This window comes from Notamacropus eugenii, chromosome 2 (assembly GCF_028372415.1).
Source record: "Notamacropus eugenii isolate mMacEug1 chromosome 2, mMacEug1.pri_v2, whole genome shotgun sequence".
NCBI lineage: Eukaryota > Metazoa > Chordata > Mammalia > Diprotodontia > Macropodidae > Notamacropus > Notamacropus eugenii.
In genome coordinates, this window is record NC_092873.1 from 391,030,035 (window position 1) to 391,049,556 (window position 19,522).

The 19,522-nt window shown below is 39.1% G+C and overlaps 1 protein-coding gene across 3 annotated transcripts in view; it reads right to left on the bottom strand.

Moving 5' to 3' along the window:
- SIPA1L2 (signal induced proliferation associated 1 like 2) overlaps positions 1 to 19,522 on the bottom strand; it is a 249,998-nt gene that overhangs the window by 23,680 nt on the left and 206,796 nt on the right. For 2 of the 3 annotated variants that reach the window (XM_072647496.1, XM_072647497.1), the window contains 7 exons: positions 18,702 to 18,854; positions 16,963 to 17,063; positions 16,387 to 16,490; positions 13,768 to 14,156; positions 7,714 to 7,938; positions 4,652 to 4,805; positions 748 to 967 (listed from right to left, as the gene is read on the bottom strand). In XM_072647496.1, coding sequence (XP_072503597.1) covers positions 748 to 967; positions 4,652 to 4,805; positions 7,714 to 7,938; positions 13,768 to 14,156; positions 16,387 to 16,490; positions 16,963 to 17,063; positions 18,702 to 18,854 — 1,346 coding nt within the window. The remainder of the gene's footprint in view (positions 1 to 747; positions 968 to 4,651; positions 4,806 to 7,713; positions 7,939 to 13,767; positions 14,157 to 16,386; positions 16,491 to 16,962; positions 17,064 to 18,701; positions 18,855 to 19,522) is intronic. The other variant, XM_072647498.1, reaches the window with a different exon arrangement.

A 19,522-nucleotide genomic window follows, 5' to 3' on the forward strand; every position in this document is an offset into this window, starting at 1 on the left:
GAATGACCACTTAGTAGTTGTGTGACTCTGAGCAGGTCACTTAACTCTGTATGCCTTAGGTTCCTCAGCTGTAAGATGAGCTGGAGAAGAAAATGGCAAACTACTCCAGTATCTTTGCCAAAAAAATTCCAAAAAACAAAGAACTCAGATGGGACACATGAAGATTCAGACTCAACTGAAATGACTGAAAAACAACAACAAAATTGTCTCTCTATTAAAAGACTATAAAGGAGTGGGGGAGAGAATTCAGAACTGAAAATAAAATTTAAAATGAAATTAAAAGAAAAATTTAATTACCCAAAAAACCCCCATAAAATTTAAAGCCATTGGGTAAGATAAAACATGTTAGAGCATGAAAAGTACTGGCTTTGGAATCAAAGGATCTGTGATCAATTTTCCACCTATGATATGACCTATGTGACCTTGGCCAATACTTCTACCCTCCTCAGGCCTCAGTTTCCTCACCTGTAAAATCTAGAGGTAGGACTAGACCCCTACCAACTCTAGAGCTATGATCTCAGTCCAGTCTCTCTTGTTTTACAGATAAAGTAACTCCAGAGAGAGGGGAAGTGATTTTTTTTTAAAGGTCACATAGCTCACAGGCAGCAGACCAGGGATTCAGACCCAGGTCTAACCAGATGAAGCATATGATGCAGCATTAACAGAAGAAGCACTTCAGATGAGAAAATCCCAGAATCCACAAGATACCAGCAGAATCAGTCATAAATGCACTATGATGCCACTTACTTCTCAGGCTTCCCATGCCTGATGCCGGGTTGGTCCGAGGAGGGAGTGTGCTATGGTAGGGTGGGGTAGTGCTGAACAAAATGTCATTGGGCAAAGCTTGGTCAAGGATGGAACTCCGTGAGCTGCCATAGGAAGATCCTCTGCGGTTACTGCATATACTTTCATCAGACAGTGTGCGGTACAGGGACCTTCTTGGAGACAGGTTCCCATAAAATGAAAACTGGAGGTTCAAAAAAGAGGAGAGGGGGGAAAGGGGCATCAGAAAACAAATTAAGGTATGCAATAAACTCTATTAGATGCAATGGACTGATGCAATGTCATGAACACTTTCATCGAGCTCTTCCCCAGTAAGACATGAAAACACTAGCTTAGAAATACTGAAAGAAATCCATTGACTTCCCCAGCCAAAGGCCCTGGTGTTTCAGAGCAGTTATTCGATTTTAATGCTTCCTCCTCTGACATTCTTCAAAATACGGTCATGAATTAATTAGATGCTACACAGCTTTATTAATTCTGAAATGCTAAATGGAGCCTCCACAACCTTATGATGATGATGGTTCCGGGAAACAGAGAAGGTTACCATTTCAGGCAACATTTATTCACATGCACACGTGAAGCTGCTGGATTTTAATTTGAAATGACTAGGTTTTTAATACCAGGCAATTTAGGCACTGATAACTGCATGTGAGGTTCAATCTAATCCACATGACAATAAAACTAATTTCAAATATCACATCCTTGTAGGATACCCAAATAAATCTAATGAAAATGGTAAAAAGTCTAGTGAAAAAAATTCCATGAAATTGTTGTAACTGTATTAAAAGATAACTCTTAGGGAAAAAAATTTTCACAATAGTGTTTTACTAAGAGAGTTGATACTGAAGAGACATATATGTATGTGTGTGTATGTGTATACACACAGTCACTCTTTCTCTCTACACACACACACACACACACACACACACACACACACACACATACACACACACACACACACACACACCCCACTTTAAAACAAAATCAAACAAAACCCTGCATTTCCAACATGCTCTTTTACATCCTGAGGCATATCCCGTTGGATAAACAAGTACGATCGCTTGGCTGTCCTTAAACATTGTTTACATCAAATAAGCACAGAAATGGCCATTTAAGTTTGTGAATGCAGCAGGAGGGCTAAAAATATCCCTATTCTTTGTGTTCCTTCCATTCTGTCAACTCTTCCTGCTGATGAATGCTTACATAAATCATGTACACAGCCTACAAAGTTAAACATATACCAGGAAAGGAAAATGTGGTTTTTAAAAGAGGAATCTCTTGACATAAAGGATATGCTCTCACAATTTATTTTTTGCAATAGCCTGCTTCATAGATGAACTCATACTACTTTGTTTTCTGATTTACATTATTTATGTAACATATTCTATAGATACATAAAATACACATATAATCGATATAAAATATGTGTATACACATAAAATATATATACACAGTGTCCCAAAAAATCTTAGTGCAATTTAAAGCTTTAATGAACTTAAGTCAGCACACAGACACACGTGTTAACACGTATATGTTAAGAACAAAAGATCAGGATCCAGTTCTTAAGGGATTCCCTCTGCATGTATGTCTAGCATATTCTTCAGTATATTATTATAGGTAGAAGAGAATAAAGGGGTCTTGAGGTAGGATCTAATCTGTGTTATTCCAAGGCTATAATCCAGTTAATTGGAATACGATTCCACTTTAGGGAAGCCAGAATTTATGGCTTTTTTTTTTTTGGACTAATTGTCAATAACTCACTGCATGAACATTTTCTATTTCAATAAGGGATGTATGGTACAATAGCAGAACACTGGCCCGGAAGCCCATGTTCTAGTGTTGGATCCCCTACTTGGCTACGTATGGTCTGAGAAAAGACATATAAATTATGATCCTGGCTTTCTCATCTGTACAATTAGGTTCTAAAACAGGATCCCAGATCAAGAATAAGAAGAGACCTCAGAGGTTATTTAGTCTAAACTCCTCACCCCCATTTTATTGATAAGAAAACTGAGGCCCAGAAAGAGTAAGTGGCCAGGATTACCCACATAGTATTAGAGGCAAGGTCTGAACCCAAGTTCTCTACCTCTAAAGCCACTGCACTCTGCTCACTCCCCCGATTTCTAAGGTCTCTTTGAGCTCGAAGACACTCACATGCTTCCAATTCAACTGTCACATATTTAGAGCTGAGAAGAATTTTCAGTTTGTCTCCTGCCCAGCCCTCTGCCTTTGGGCAGGCAACATCTGACGTTTGACAAAAAAAGACAATTGAGGTCAAACAAGGTTAAGTGATTTGTCCAATCTCACTCAGCTAGAGAGTAACAAACTTCCATTTTCCGAACCTTTTCTAGTTTGAAATCTAATAGACCTGTCAGGGTAGCAGTCAATCTACCGACATTATTCTGACTTTATAATTATCATATTTACTTGCATATTTCTTCCTCCTCCCTTGCTATACCATTCTCCATTTTGAAATGGGCATCAGACATACTGCTTTTAGAGCAAAACCCTCCCCTCCTTTCTTTCTGCTTTCATAAAATAATCATTGCTACCAGCAGAGACTTCTAAATGGAACATGTTCTCTCTTTGTCAGAGTAAATAGGAGTTAGAAAGGGAGCTGACCACTTGCTGGGAGAGAGGAGAAGGAGTGGAAAACTAATCAGAGCATTCACTGCTTCTCTGCCTTCCTCCTCCTTCCCTAAGACGAGAGATAGAAGGATGTTAGCTCCCCAGCATGTCCAATTTAGCTAAAAGGAGAGAGAGAGGTGAATTGAGGCTACCTAGTTTTTTCTAGCTTTGAGGCAAAATGTGTTTAAGTTATGCAGCTGAAGTATGAAAAGGGAATCCTAAATGCAGACATTAACTTCTAATCACTTCAAAATCCTGGTCAATACCACCGCCAGGACCATCACCACCACCACCATCACTAACATTTACAGAGTGACTCCTACATGCCAGGTACTGTGCTAAAAGCTCTACAAATATTATCTCATAACTTCACAATGCTGGGAGGCAGGCGCTATTATTATCACCATTTTATAGATGACGAAACTGAGGCAGACAGAGGTTAAGTGACTGGCTCAGGGTCACACAACTAGCCAGTGTCTGAGGGCACATCTGAACTCAGGTCTTCCTGACTCCAGGCCCAACAGTCTATCCACCGTGCTGCCTCGAGGAGCCACATTTACAGGGACAGCTTTGCTTACTAAGTAGTGAATCTGGGCCTTGAACCCAGAGAGATGTTCTCATATCCAATATTGTAGTGCCCCCCTAAATTCCTTAAGACTGTTCAAGATTGGCACTTTGAAGAATCACTTTTGCTTATCTTTCATATGGCCAGTGTTTTAAAAACCATAATGGTAACTCACTTTAGAAACAATGTCAACAGCCGTGTTTGAACAGACATGCTTGAACATAGTCTTCCTTTGGAGTAATATACATTTTTCTTCCAGGGCTTCAAGCCCAATATTCAGTAGATGGACAGGGTTTTGGTATCATTTGGGGCAAGCCTTTATTATCCATTATGACAAGTACAAGAGTTCTTCAAACTGGCTTCAATTCACATTAACCCTAACCTCATGCAATTCAATTTCCATTTATTTTAAGTTTCTGCAAAGAGGTTAAACGTGTAAATGAAAAAAGAAGCACAGATTGTTTCTGACTCCATTCTTGGGCTCTTTTCACTTTTATGTTCTAGTGTGCCCGTCTATCCATTCGTTACTGTCTCTTATCTGCGCCTCCTTCCTTTAAATACCCTCAATTTACATGAAATACTAGGTTTTACTGGGATCTTTTTGGGGAACAACAGTGGACTACTTCTGAGTAACTGTCTCTTGTAGGGACTGAAAATCCTTTTAAGTGAGCTAACCTTTCTTCGGCCCTCCTCCACCAAAGGGCTGCCGGGAAGCATTAACTTCAAAAAGTCTTCTTTGGACAGGACATGTTGGGTTTCAGAAACTGCATCCTCAACCACGGTCTGATGTTGACTTGATGTGGACATGGCTTCTATATCACTATACATTCTGTTAGAACAGATCAGTATAAAAGAGAGAGGATCAGGGAGTCAACCATCAAGCGGCCTGTGATGTTATAAATTAAGATGCAGTAACAAGTGTTCAAAAACACATACACAGATATACATGTGCACTACTTTATTATTAACTCAGTTCAGTTTTGCTCCCCCTTCACTCCAAATCCCCAAGTCATTTTACATTTATGAAGTAAGTTCAATCGCCAGACAAGATTTTTGAATAATTCAGAAACAAATCAGATTCTCAGAGCACAATATATGGAAACGAGCTGCTGCTTCCTCCAGTGAAACCTGCTTCCTTTTTTCCTAGTTTGGATTTGGAAACAGAGTTTCAATAATTGATTAGAGATGAGCCAATATTTTTAAATCAATGTGAGTACTTCTCAAACATTTGGAGATTAAGGGAGATCAGACACCTGGACCCCATGTCTCAATCCTATGCTGTCCAGAAGAGATGCCCAAGGCTCAAGAGTAACCACTTCTGGCATGTGCCAAGCATTTTTAATTATCAGCAATTTCATAAAGCTGTTTGGATAAATAAAATATCTGCCTCCCTTAATTATCAGTATATAAAAATGTATTTATGCTCAACAAAAGACTGTCAAATTGAATTACTGTCTTTCAGCTCTCTTCTAGGAGGGAAGCAAAGGAGTGATCTTTAAAGAATTTACTTTGGAAATGCAATTTGAGCAACTGTAGATTCCCAAAGACACAGAGCATAAATTGGAGTCCAATTACTTCCTGCCAAATGCCTTGCAATCAGTGACTGTAGTGGCCTCAGCAAGCAATGGCCTTTGCTGTTGAACCAGAGCTCTAGGAATTATGCTGTACCATGACAGCTAAGTCTCCAGCAAATGAGCTCTTTAGGGCTCTCCTCACTGGCACCTTGAAGGCATTTTGGTTCAAAGAGAAGCCTGTGTTGCAACAAGCTAAGCAAAAACCTTCAGAAAAAATGTTTAAATAGGAAACTTTCACTTACAAACACAAAACTAATGACAATTTCCCTGGGGTGGAGGGAATCAGTCACTTTGTTCATAAAATGGTAGATTTCCATGCACTTTCAAGTATTTCAAGGACTAACACATGAGGAACAACAAATAGGGGATGAGGGAAGGAGGGAAAGCTTTGAAAATGATGAAAATCAGTGTGGAAGATATATTTGTTGGTGAGTTTGAAGGCATGTACAAAGAGCCTCCTCAAGAGGCTTATGAAATCTTATGAAATTCATGAGGAATGTTCTAGTACTTTTACAAAAATTACAAAATTTCTTGCCACCAGCTTTTTCAAAACAATGTCTATGGGAGGGGCTCATCTATACCAGCAAGGCTTATTTGTACTGCATAGGCAGCTAGCTAGGTACAGCCTGCAGGCAGGAAGGTCTGAGTTCAAATCTGACCTCTGACACTAGCTGTGTGACCCAAGGCAAGTCATTTAATTTGTGTCTGCCTCAGTTTCCTTGCCTGCAAAAAGGATAGGCACCATTGTGCCTATCTTCCAGGGTTGCTGTGAGAATTATATTAATAATAACAGCAATTATATAGCACTTTCTATGTGCCAAGCATTGTGGTAAGGACTTTATAATTACTATCACACTGGATCCTCCCTCACAACACCCTTGGGAAGGAGGTACTACTATCCCCATTTTATAGATGAGGAAATGGAAGCAGACAGAAGTTAAATAAGATACTATCTTTGAAATGCTTGCAAACCTTAAAGTACTATTTAAGGATTAGCTTCTATTATTTTTGTCACTGTCATCATGATTATTTTGGAAAATCTGGGAAAAGTGGAGTCAGTTTGTGGGTCCAACATTTTTCAATACATTAACTGTGTCAGTTTCTCCTTAAGCGTATGTGAAATTTGAAGGACAGCAGTAGCTCAAGGCTGCTAATTTCTCCTTCAATGCTTCCAAAGACCCGTGATGTTCTCAATCCTAGAGAGTACCTACGGCATGAAGAAGTTAAATGACTTGTCCAGCATGGGTCAGAAATGAGACTTTCTTTGTGGCTTCAAGGCTAGCCATCTACCCATTACAGTACAATGCCCATGACTGTATGAGAAGGTAAAAATGCTTTTTAGCCATGCATCTAAAAGATTACCTTAAAAAATGGAAAATAAATTTTAAAAGATACCCTTTTTTTGATAAAACTCCAGAAACTCTACAAGGGCATCCTTAATATTCATCAAAGAACAAATGTGCATTTAAAAGCAATAGTATCTGATGCTATGATGGTGGGCTAGTCCAGAAGAAATTGTTAAGTTAGTGACTGAACTGAACTCTTTAAAAACCAATCAAACTTCTCTGGTTAATGCCTTCTTCTGCACATCCTGAAACATGCCAAGAATCTACCACTTCCATCAAAAATGCAGAAATAGAACAATCATAAATATCATAAAAGATTTTGTTGAAGGCTCAATAAGCGTTTTTCTTCTATGAATAAGTATAAAACTCCCATCTTTCAAAGTCTAAGACATAAAAAGGAAATCAAAGCTAAGTTAAAATTAGGTTAAACAAACACACTTTTTTTTGGTTGCTGGTTAAAGATCATTTAGCTCTACCACAAATTCAATGCGTGTACTCTCTACCCATGAATTTGCTCATTTCCCAAAGATTTCAACTTAAACAGTACTTTACCGAAAGTATTTCTATTGAAAAAAATAGCTTTGGCCTTTAGGAAGAATAAAAAACTTTTAATTCTTTATGTTGAAATTGGAAAATAGACACAAGAGTTTGAAGAAAAATACATAAGTTAAAATTAAACAATTTTTGAAAAAAATAAAGTTCAAGAGATTATTACTTTAGGGAAGGATGTACTCCTGTGGAAGAAAAGCTCATTTTCCTAATCTCTCTTTCCTCACTATTTTGCCGAGACAGAGAAAAAAGAAGTTGCTTTACTTACCCCGAACATTCATTCACTTCAGACTCTTCAGGTGTGGGACTGCCTTCTGATTTCTTCCAACCAATAACATATTTACTGACTGCTCCTTGCCTGTGGTACGATTTGGACAATGACCCAGTAACCTGTTGGCCGCTATTGTGCGATACTATGTAGACTTTGGAGGTGTCCAAAGATCCACTATTTTTAGAACAGTGTGCTGAAGGGCTTCCTGAATGGTGGGAACCACTGCAGAAGGGGAGAAAAAAGAAGCAAAAGCACGGTTACAATGCTATCCCCAGCAGCTCTGGGACACTGCCAATCACAGCCATAATTGTTATGCTTTCCCCTCTCTCGCAGCAAGATGGGGGTAAGGGACAAGGGTGTGGTGCAACTGCTTACACAAGCAAACTAGTAACGTCCCCACATTTCATACCCCACTCATGGACACGTGTAGGCCAAAAACCTTGAAAAGTAGGCCTTGGGGAAACCTACAAGTCAGCATGGCACAATCTGGGTCAAGCACAGGGATCACACTGTGCCAGCCTTTAGGTGGATCAGTGAGACAACAAAGCCGTACCACCTACCAACATTCTACTTAAGGATTAAGAACTCCTAACTCAGGGGGCCTCTAACATGGTGCTCAATGCTCTTTTATCTCTTTTTCTCATGTAACAGCTCAAATTATATAGGGATTTAAGGTTCGCAAAGACCTTTATATATATTCTCATTTGATCTACAAAGTGGGAGTCATGACGTGGACCTAATTCACAAGAAAGACTGCACAGAAATGAACAAATGGAACCACAAAACAACTTATACCATTTTACAAACACAATAAACATTCCGTAAATGTTTAATAATTATAGCGTCTCATACAAGGTGTCCTCAGTTCTGGTGCATTTCGCATTCGTAAAACATGATCTATGGAAAGCTAAGCCTACAATGCAGATAAATTAAAAAGTGATTATTCACAGTACAATACTGTTGCTTTACAAAAGGATTTACTATGGGTCCCCCTAAATAGCATGGTCCCCTTGTGCATTGAAAATATGATTTGATTTATGAAATCAGGGCTTTTAAGGATTAGACTTTTAATATTAGTAGCCCATATTTAGATAGCGTTCGTTGGCTTACTAAATTGATTTGCACACTTTTCAGGAGCGTATCTTCAGCACAAGAACATTCAGTCAGAAATAGGCCATCCTCAGCTTTAGTGAGATAAGGAGAGGGAGCCTGGGCATGGTTTGATGGGTGTCCATAAGTTTGAGGAGTCTGGAGAGAGGTTGGGTAGAATGTCATGGCCTGAGGTACTAGACAAGGAATTGCCTCCAGTAGGATGGGACACTCTGGAGAACAAGATTTTGGCAATGAAATGATCAGAATTAACTTATGATTAACAGGGGAAGGTATCCAAGGAAACTGAAGGGGATGAACAGGGAACTAAGATTTTTAAAATTTTAAAATGTAACAAGGGCTGGTAACTAAAGACAAACACAAAAAAGACCAAGTTCTATGAGAAAATTATCATGAAGACAAAGACTCAGCATAAACTGAAGTTTGAAATAATGGCTAAACACAATCGAAAGGGCTTTTCTTTGGGAGGAAAGGAAGGGTGAAAGAAGTGCTTGATTGAGAATGATAATATAATAATAGAAAAAAGGAAGGTGAAACTATTCAACTCCTGTTTTTCCATCTGTTAATTCTGTGCAGGAGAATGATCTTCATACAATAGGAAGGACAGAAGTGAAACTCAAGGCAGTTCTGTCTGAGCACCTAGCTGCTTTCAAGGAATTGAAATACCTGGGCCAGAACACATATTCCCAGGGCCTTGAAAGAACCTGGAGAGGAGAATATAAAACTTTTAATTCCAGTCTCCTGTGCAGGATCTACTTTAGGCTTATGAAATATATTCAGGCTTCCCTTTTGGGCCTTTTCTCCTCCTGAAACATCCCTAAATTTGGGGGCACTGGCATTTTCTGCAAACCATCCCCTCTTTTCTCATCAGAATTATTCTTTCTTGCAACACGAAGCTCCAGTATCTCCAAAACACCAAAGAAAACTGGGAAGAGGATGGTGTGTATGCAAGGGAGATGGGGGCGGTAGAGAAAGGCTGGTAGCATAGTAGAAGGGAGGACCAGGATATTCTAAATGACTAATATAGCTCTGATATCACGTTAAACTGGCTTTGAAATTAAACTTTCAGCAATACCTGTAGACTAAAAATCCAGCCACCAACCCTTTTGCTAGTGATACTGCTTGAAATGAGAGAGCCTGTGTAAAGGGTCTCTAGGAGGAGTGACAGAATAGGGTCAAATCACCTCTTCTTCAGCATATACCATAGCTGCCCAGTCTAGTGGCTGCTATTTCTATACAAAAAATCAGCAGCCCCTTAGATTTCCAAAGCTAGTTTACCAAAAAAGAAGCTTTATTACTACCTTAATAATGTATTTCCTTCTACTGCACAGTGTGTGTGTGTGTGTGTGTGTGTGTGTGTGTGTGTGTGTGTGTGTGTGTGTGTGTGTATTAGTCACTTCTTTTCAGGGAGTAAGTATCCAAATGTTAGATGTAAGAAATTATAACTTCTGCAAAAATGACCAAACAGGAAGTTTTGACTTTTATCAACTTTATTTTCTCTAGGGATTTTTTATTGCTCATACCACTACGCAAATTTTTTTTCTACTAAAGTCCTGTTCCTATGTTCCATGGAAGCAAGGAAGTGAGCCCGGCTTCTCTATTCAATCAACAAAAATTTATAGTTATGTGGCGACCACTGTGAGTTACAAATATGAAAATGACACAGTTCGTGCCCTCAGGGAGAATACATTCTATTAAGGAAAACAACATGTTGACATGAGCATACATAAACTATATTCAATGTAAATACATGGGAATTTGTGGGGAGGTGGGAGTAGCAGCAGCTAGAGGGAAAAGGAGATGGATGGGGAGCTGAGTTTTGAAGGAAGAATAGGGAGGGGGCTAAGTCAGCAAGGAGCGATCCTGAGCAGGCACCTGTTCCACATTGAAAAAGCTTAAAGTGTTGGCCTAATGATGAACTGGACGTCTGTATGAGATCATCAGAGGAAAAATATCTACGGGGTGATGAACTTTAGGGGCCACATCCATCGAAAATAACTAAAACCAACCACAAAGTTGAGAAAGGACTGCAATCTGTGTCAGCAAGAGAAGTAATCAAACTGATGAAATCTTAGGGCACTCCATGTCCCCTCCTCTCCCACTCAGAACATACTTAACGTACGTGTCTTCTTTACATTTATATGTCTGTCTGAATTGAATACAAAGCACAAAAGCACAAATCTGACACAAGGAATGCATTTCCATTTTCTCCTCATCTGGACTCTACAGAATTTTCTCAAAGTTTATAGAATCAAAATAGCTTAAGATAGATTCCATGTGTTTGAATGATTCAAGTATATTTTTCTTTTCTACCAGGTTAAATTAAAACAAGTTATTTTAAACCTCAGTCTTTTTCATGTTTCTGACCAGGAAGGAAGACAAGGTATACAGAACTGTAGGCTGGAATTGCACGACCGAATCCCATATTAAGATGCAGAGATGGTTGTGGTAGCTGGACTGAGCTTCCTTGAAGCTCTGGGTCTGAGTGATGATGAAAGCAAAAGCCCCCAGTATTAAGTTGGAAATGGAGTTCAAAGTCATCATCAACTGTGAATTACGAATAAAAGGAAGTCAATTGCAAGATTCAACTCTCACAAGGCAGTTCACTATCTACAACAGATGTGCACACATGCAATTTAAAGGCATGGAAAGAAAACAAAACTAATCAGAAATTCAATCTAGTACTTGTATTCACTTGCCAGCAGTAGGACCCATGTTAATTTTAAAAAAGAGTTAAGGTAAGCAAAAAAAAAGCCTGCTTCCCTTGTGCATAAATATCTACATCCCTTTCACTAAGAGATGCCTCCATAGAGAGATGCACCTTGCAAGCAAAGATGATCACCCAAACACTATAGGATGGCAATATAAAATTCTATTTATCATGCCAACTACATTAGCCTAACGGGGTATTATAAAGGTGTTTTTTTTCCCAACTACTAAGCTCTGCATAATGTATGAGAACAAGACATCATGCCAAGATACTTTAGGTATGAAAGTCAATTCTCAACTGTCCATGAAAATGGGTAGGGAGAATTTAGATAAAAGATACCAGGGTAATCCTAACATCTCATTTTGGATATTCATTGTTAGCATTCTCCTAAATCAAAATATGGGCAATGAGGAATCACAGTGGATAGAGTGCCAGGCCTGCAGTGAGGAAGCCTCATCTTCCTGAGTTCAAATCTGGTTTCAGACACTTACTAGAGTGACCCTGGACAAGTCACTTAACCCTGATTGTCTCAGGTTCCTCATCTGTAAAGTGAGCTGGAGAAGGAAAGGGTAAACCATTCTAGTATCTTTGCCAAAAAATACCCAAATAGGGTCACAAATAGTGGAACCTGACTGAAAAACGACTGAAACAACAAAAAGGAAAATACTCTAGGACTAATGACAAGAAGCACAATGATCTAAGCTGAGTGCCTCTACAACTCCCCTAATTTCTCAACTGGAAGTGATAATTAATGACATGGTTAGATCATATGGAGCAGAAATAGGTTTGGTTTGGTTTTTTAAAGAAGCAAAAGGGTTAAAATAACTCACACACTGAGAAATTCTCCAAGAATTGTGTATCTCATATTGGAGAAACCTGTCTACACTGGGTACTGCAACTTTCTTTCCCATCTCTCTTCTAACCCCTCTACAATCTGGTTTATGACCCCATCATTCATATGAAACCAATCTTCTCCAATTCCCAGTGATTTCTTACTGGCCACGACCATTGGCCTGTTCCAAATGCTTGGCCTTCTTGACCTCGATGGAGCCTCTGATGTTAATGAGGACCGTCTCCTGGATGTTCTCTCCTCTCTGGGTTTCTAGGACACTGCTCTTTCTCACTATCTTCCTCTGCTGGTTCTTCCACTACCTGTTCTGACTGATCCTTCTCAATCTCCTTTGCTGTTTTTCATCCATGTCATGCCCACTAAATCTTACAGTCCTCCGAGGGTCTGCCCTGGATCTCTTTTCTTCTCCCTTCTTAATATTTCACTGGATGATCTCATCAGCTCCCATAGGTTTAATTATAATTATAATCTTTACGTACATGATTCGCAGATCTACGTATCTATCACTATTCTCATGTCCTGTGCTACATATCACCAACTGCCTCTTGGACATCACAAGCTTTCCATGCAAATATCTAGGTACAAAGATGATATCTAGAGAATATGGCAAGGTAATCAGAAAGAGAAAGGCATGAACAGCTGGGAAAACCAGGAAAAGACTGCTGGAGGAGGCAGGATTTGAGCTCCATCTTAAAGGAAGCTGGGAAGCTAAGGGATGAAGGTGAGGAACTCCTCATTTAAGGTGACGGCCAGTGTAGCTTTGTTAAGTTATGTAAAAGTGCATATAGCCATCATCTCACCAAGAAGTAGTGTCCCCCCAAACTGGCCAGCACAATCCATAAACCTTGGGCTCCACATCTACTTTCCCCATGAATGAACCATTGAGCACAATGGCAACAGAAGCAAGCATAAACTCAGCCCCCTACACTTCATTTCCCAGTTCTACAAATATTTCTGTACTGCCCACAGGCTGTCTTCTTTTAGGCCTGGATTAATTTCTTTCTGGATGGCTGGATAGCACAGAGGATAGAAGGCCAGGCCTGGAGTCAGGAAGAGTCATCTTTCTGAGTTCAAATCTGGCCTCAGACACTTACTAGCTGTGTGACCCTGGGCAAGTCACTTAACCCTGTTTGTCTCAGTTTCCTCATCTGTAAAATGAGATGGAGAAAGAAACGTCAAACTACTCCAGCATCATTGCCCCCCAAAACCCCAAATGAGGTCAAAGCCAAAACGACTCAACAACAACGACAATAAAATTTCTTTCTGTCTCTGAGCCAGACCTTGTGCCAATCAGCTGGGTTATGGATCACACCACAGAAAATGGTGTTCACTAATGCTGTGAGCAGGCGGTGATCACTCACTTGGGCAGCAGATTACATACCTGGAGTGAGAAGATATTTCACTGAGGTCACCCATGCTGCCTTCGGCCGTGTTACTGACAGAGATGGCAGATGGATAGCTGTGAACTGCGTAGAGCTTGACCTGCTCCTCCTCAGAGCCAGGCCCTTCCGCAGAGTCAGCCCACTGCTCTGCCCGACTGTGCATCATGGACCTGCTGCCTGTCAGATGCAGAGGGCCCATCATCGAAGTCGACATGCAGGGGGTTGTATCGATGCCGCTGTCGGTGGAAGCCCCTTTGATATAGGTTAATCCCAGCAATTCAGGGTCCATGAGGTCTCCAGAACCAAAGTGCTTGTCATCACTGTTGCTGGATGTGTTACTTGAGAGGGTGTTACTACTAGAATGACTGGAACAGTTTTTGTCTCCAATCTTGAAGGGGAAAAAGAGAGAGTATTTTTAACAGATTTTTATTCCATTAATTTATAAATTCTACTAGTCTCACACATACCTCTCCAAATAACCAGCCCCTGATCATCGCCAGTAGAGACATATGATTTAAAAGCACTAACAGTAACTGCAAAAACACTGGACAAAAAGTATCAGATATTAGGCAAATCATTCAGTTGATAAATATTTACTACGCACCCACTGTGTGTTAGAATCCATGCTAAATAAATGGCAAAAACAGAAATCAGAAAAAAAGGAAAACAAGCTTACTTTAAAGGGTGGGGAAGAACAGGACCTCTCAAAATCCTCCCCCCATTTCTCCCTCACTTAATCTGGCAAGAAATAAATGAGTACCCACTTCTTCAGGCAGAATACAGTCATCTGAGCACAAAGTACAGACGTGCTGTCACTATCCAAATGGATATTAAGTCAGTAACAGATATAAGAGCTAGGGATTCCACATGCAACGAAAGCAGGTAGATGATTTATAGAAGGGACAAGGATTGATTTTAATGGGAAAGTATTTCCATGATTCATATGGTGAAGATGGTAGTAGGGGCAGAATATTCAGGTAGTTTGACCCTGTTTTGTGGAGAAAGGCCAGGATTTTGGCTCTGCTCAAGCAGGAACACTGATTACAGCTGGCAGGTCAGCAGATCTTTAGGCATCCGGTGAGCTTATTATCCTCACTTTACTGATGAGGAAACAAGTTTAGAGGAGTTAAGTAACTTGCCCAAGTTCCTCAGTGAGTACTTGACTGAGAAGGGAGTTGAACCTGGGTCTTCCCAAGTTTAAATCAAGCCCCTCTATCCGTGAGATCCTATTGTCTCTAGAGGATCTGAGGCAATGCTCAGACAGCTATGGCCTCCACCTCCAAGTGCCAGATCACATAATAGGACTGGGAGCTGATAAGCAAATGGCAACCAAAACTAGAGAGAGGTCCTGTCCCTGATCTGTTTTAAAGTAGCTTGCCTTTTATTCCTCTTAGATCTTTTTTTTTAATTACTATTTCCCTCTTAATTACATATAAAAACAATTTAATATTGGTTTTTAAAAATTGCTGACTTCCAAATTCTCTCCTTCACTTCCTCCCCTCCTCCACTCTCTGAGAAGGTAAGCAATTTGAGACAGGTTATGCATGTTGCTGCTAGACCCTTAAGTTATTCTCACTGATCTTTTTAGCATATGTCATTATCCCTAGCACTCTGCAATGCTCAGACTACAGGTAGGGGGTGTACAGATTTAGGGTCTGTAGAAAGCAAAACAAAACTGAACAGAGTGAGATTTTGTCTTCCATTCCAGTAGCCAGGTAAAGAAATGTGGAATGTGGCTGGCTAATGAACATCTGCACTATTCTCAAATATCAGAAAGACAGAACCAAGATGGTGATGGGGAGACTTTCCAATTTTTCCTTAATGTAATTTGTGGCATAATGAATAGTATGGGAGACTTAAAAGTCATGAAGATTTGGGTTCAAATCCTTCCTGAGACATTTACTAGCTATCTAAGTATGGTGAAGTCACTTGGTGGCAACGCGCCTCAGGCAACTCCCCAGCACTGACCTACTAAATTTTAATCTGTCCATGGAGACTAAGTTTATTCATCCTGATATAATCACAACTATGTTGTGCAGTCACTCATGCGATACTTTTATTTTAAAATTTGTTTCTGGAAATACATGGTAACAACTAAGAATGGTTAGATTCTCATTTCATGTTTAATTAGAAGTATGGTTCTTGTGAGCTAGAATACATATGTGTTCATTCTACCTTCATATCAAAATTTTTCTTGTCATGCACGGATATAAAATACAGATTTTTTTGATGCCAAGTTGCACTAGAGAACTTTCTATTATTTATTTTGGTCTTTTTTTCTAGTTAAAAACTATTTGCATTAAAAGGGGGGCCAGGATGTCAGTGGAGAATAATACGATCTAGTGATAAGAACCAGAAGGCTGGAATTCTATTTTTAACTCTGTCCCTGATTTTTGTGACCTTGGGCAAGTCATTTACTTCTCCTGAAGCCTAGAATTTTCTTCTGCAAAATCAGAATAAAAAACCCCCCTTCTGGTTTTTCTCACCTCCAAGGCAACCTGTGAAGATGAAGAGTGACTCTTACAGAACCTGGTCTGAAGTCTCTAATACATCATTGGCTCTGACATGGGTTATTAGTTCACACAGACAAGTAACAAATCTACACATAGAAGACTTACATGAGAAAGCTTATTTGGGGAATCTTTGCAACTTCCATCTTTCTGTAGGGCTCTCTCTTTATAGGAACTCAAGACTTTGGAAGGTGGTCCATGCCACTTGGTTTCTGCCACAAATGGAGAGAAGATTTGAGTTCCCAATCTCTAAGGTTAGGAAAATTCTCAAGGGAAAGAAAGATCCCTGCAGAACAAATAATCACTTAGGAATACAGAGGAACATGACTCAAGGACTTTCTGATCTTACCAAAAGGCACACACTTAGTTAAATGTTTATTGCTGCTGGAGTAACTTCCAGTTCCAACCCTACCCCCGCAGTCAACCACTACCACTATCCACAGTTCCCCTACTCAGTTCTCTGGATGGCGGAAGTCATGTCTCATTCAGGTTTATATACCCTTGGTGCCCTGCACATAGGATCACCTACCTTACTAGGTTGGTTGGAGGAAAATGCTTGGTAGACCTAAAATAAAATGCTAGAAAATGGGAAGACTAGTGGCAGTTGGTAAATGCTTGCTAACTGGATGAATGGACAAGTAAACATCACAAGTTCTTAATGAACCCTGTGTTGTGTATAATTACCAGAAAGTCTAGTTCCTTCCATAATCTCTTCTCGCTCCCTGGCTCCTTCACACTCCAGTGGACCGGAACTCTGGTGCTCATGAAGTAGAGGAGACTGGCACCTAAAGAGAAATAGGGAAATTAAGGTTCCTGTTTTTAAACCAAACCAACCCATAATCATGACCATTCTTCACGTCTCAAATTTCCAAAAGAGAAATGAAAAAGAAACCCTATTTAGAAGCCATTTCCTCGTAGAAAGGCAGATGCCTTTCAGTTCAAGCCCAGCACTGGAGCAGAATGTGTCTTGAAGTCTGCAGAACTTTACTGAATTCACCAAATGGTCAGTCAGTAAGACCACATGGGAGTTATAAGAGGTTAAATAACTAGAGTCATACGATGAATCTGTGGCAAAATATAGCCAGATCCGTCCAACGTGCATTCTCTCCTTGCCTCTCTTGACTTTGGTGCTTCCCTTAAAATTTATCATTTTTAAAGGCAATGGTAAAAAAAAAAAAAAAAAACAACCCAAAACATCTGACTGAATTTTGGGCATTTAGAGAAGTGGGCCCAGCTAAGAAAACTCTAGACAAAATCCAAACTTAAAAAAACAATCTAAAAAATTCAGAATGCCAAAGGCTATGAAAAAGAAAGGTTTTTGCTAAATTTTGTGAGATGAGCTATTTGTAAAGCATTTTGCAAACCTTTAAATGCTATGTAAATGCTTGATACTGTTATTGGTAAGGAAATTATTAGTTCAAAATGTTCATACAAATAATTTACAACTTTTAGAAAATCATGTATTTTTCACACAAAGTAAAATAAACATTCTTAAAACACAAATATCTAATTTTACATACACTTGAAAGAAGCAGATGGAATGGGTGCAGGTTTTCTTTTGCACATGTTAATATCGTAACATAAAACCTTTCCTCTCATGCTAATATTTGACTTGGTCATTCTTTAAACCATTCCTTTAAAATGGCAGAGATTGGATTCTATTGCAAAGCAACGTACCAAGATATAGTAGTAACAATTACTACTCTGCTGAAAAGTCTGACTAGATGAGCATTTCTTCCCATTTTCTTCTCATGAAATTTATTAATGTTTTCTCTGTTATTAGCATCAATCAATTCCGCTGTCACTGTGCTCACAATGAACCATACGACTTTGCAGCAGCCTGCTCCTAGACACTGTGCATATATGACCAGGGATATTTTATAGCAAAACGTGTCAAGGCAACGATATTCTGCTGCTTAGGTAACATGTCAAATGCTAGGGGGGTCTGTCATATACCAACGCTACGAATAAAAAAACTGCTTTTTGTTCAATTTTGTCAAATGAGATATTTGTAAAGCATTTTGCAAACCTCTAAAAGCTATTTAAATGCTTGCTTTTATAATTAAAAACTACCACTTTAAAATGTTCATCAATTTATACAATTATTATTTACTATTTACCTTTTTTACTTTGAGCAGTATCTTAAAGGAAAAAAAAAAGTTGTATTAAAGAAGGTTGGGAGCACACCCCTCTTCAGTATTTAAAGAAAAGCTACCAAAGGCTGGTCTTTATAGTTTTTCTAAAGGCTTAATTTTTCAATTTTATGTTTTATTTTACTGAAATAAAAAAAAAGCCCAAACTAATAACCACAAAATGAAACCGGTGTTCCCACAGCAGTAAAATGACGTGATTTTTTTTTTTAAAGACTGGTTAAATCCTATTTAGCAAATAGGGGACTATATGCAATAGAAAATCATCAATACCCGTCATATCCCACTTGCTGTCTCCAGTGGCTACTCCCGCTGGGTCCTGGGTCACTGGAAGATGACTGGTTGCTTGGTGAACTTCTGTAATGTTGACTAGAATCATTAACAGTGCACTGAGGTATTTGTGGAGTTTCAACATCTTGACCTGGCCTGTTTTGTTTTACAAATAAATTCATTTTTTTACAATTACAAAGAAAAGAAAGAAACATGTTGAGATGAAAAAAAAACAACACCAAACCATTCAGAACAGGATAATTAAGTTGTAAGAGCCATAAGCAATTAAGAGTTGATTATAATGAGATATGTCAGTTGCTTTATAGTTGGGAATGTTACAGTGAAAAGAAATACGTGTAGAAACAAAACCACACTTAATCACCTACAGAACTCAGTAAAAAGATTCATGTGGAATGCAGAACGTAGGAAAATAGGAACAGAGGAAAAGAAAAGATTATAAAATTGGGATAACAGCACCAATAGGTGTTTCATTATACTTCATGGTATTCTGGTGAGCTCCATTCATTTTCAAATGATCATCACTGTTCATTGTAATCCTGTTTCACTGAGAGCACAATTTGCCCATGAAAAACAAAAATGAGCTAATGTTCAGGGCAGGCAACGAAAATAGCTCTCAAATTCTTTTGCTACACGATCTGCTCTAGACGTTACTTTATTTAATATTTTCTTACTGTAAACCATCTTAAGACAGAAAATGTCTTTGAGGATTTTTTCCTTCATTTAAGCTTCCATAAAGGATTTTACTTTGTATATGCACATCAAGTTATGATGACGGGTCCTTATCCTGGACTGTCTACTTGTAT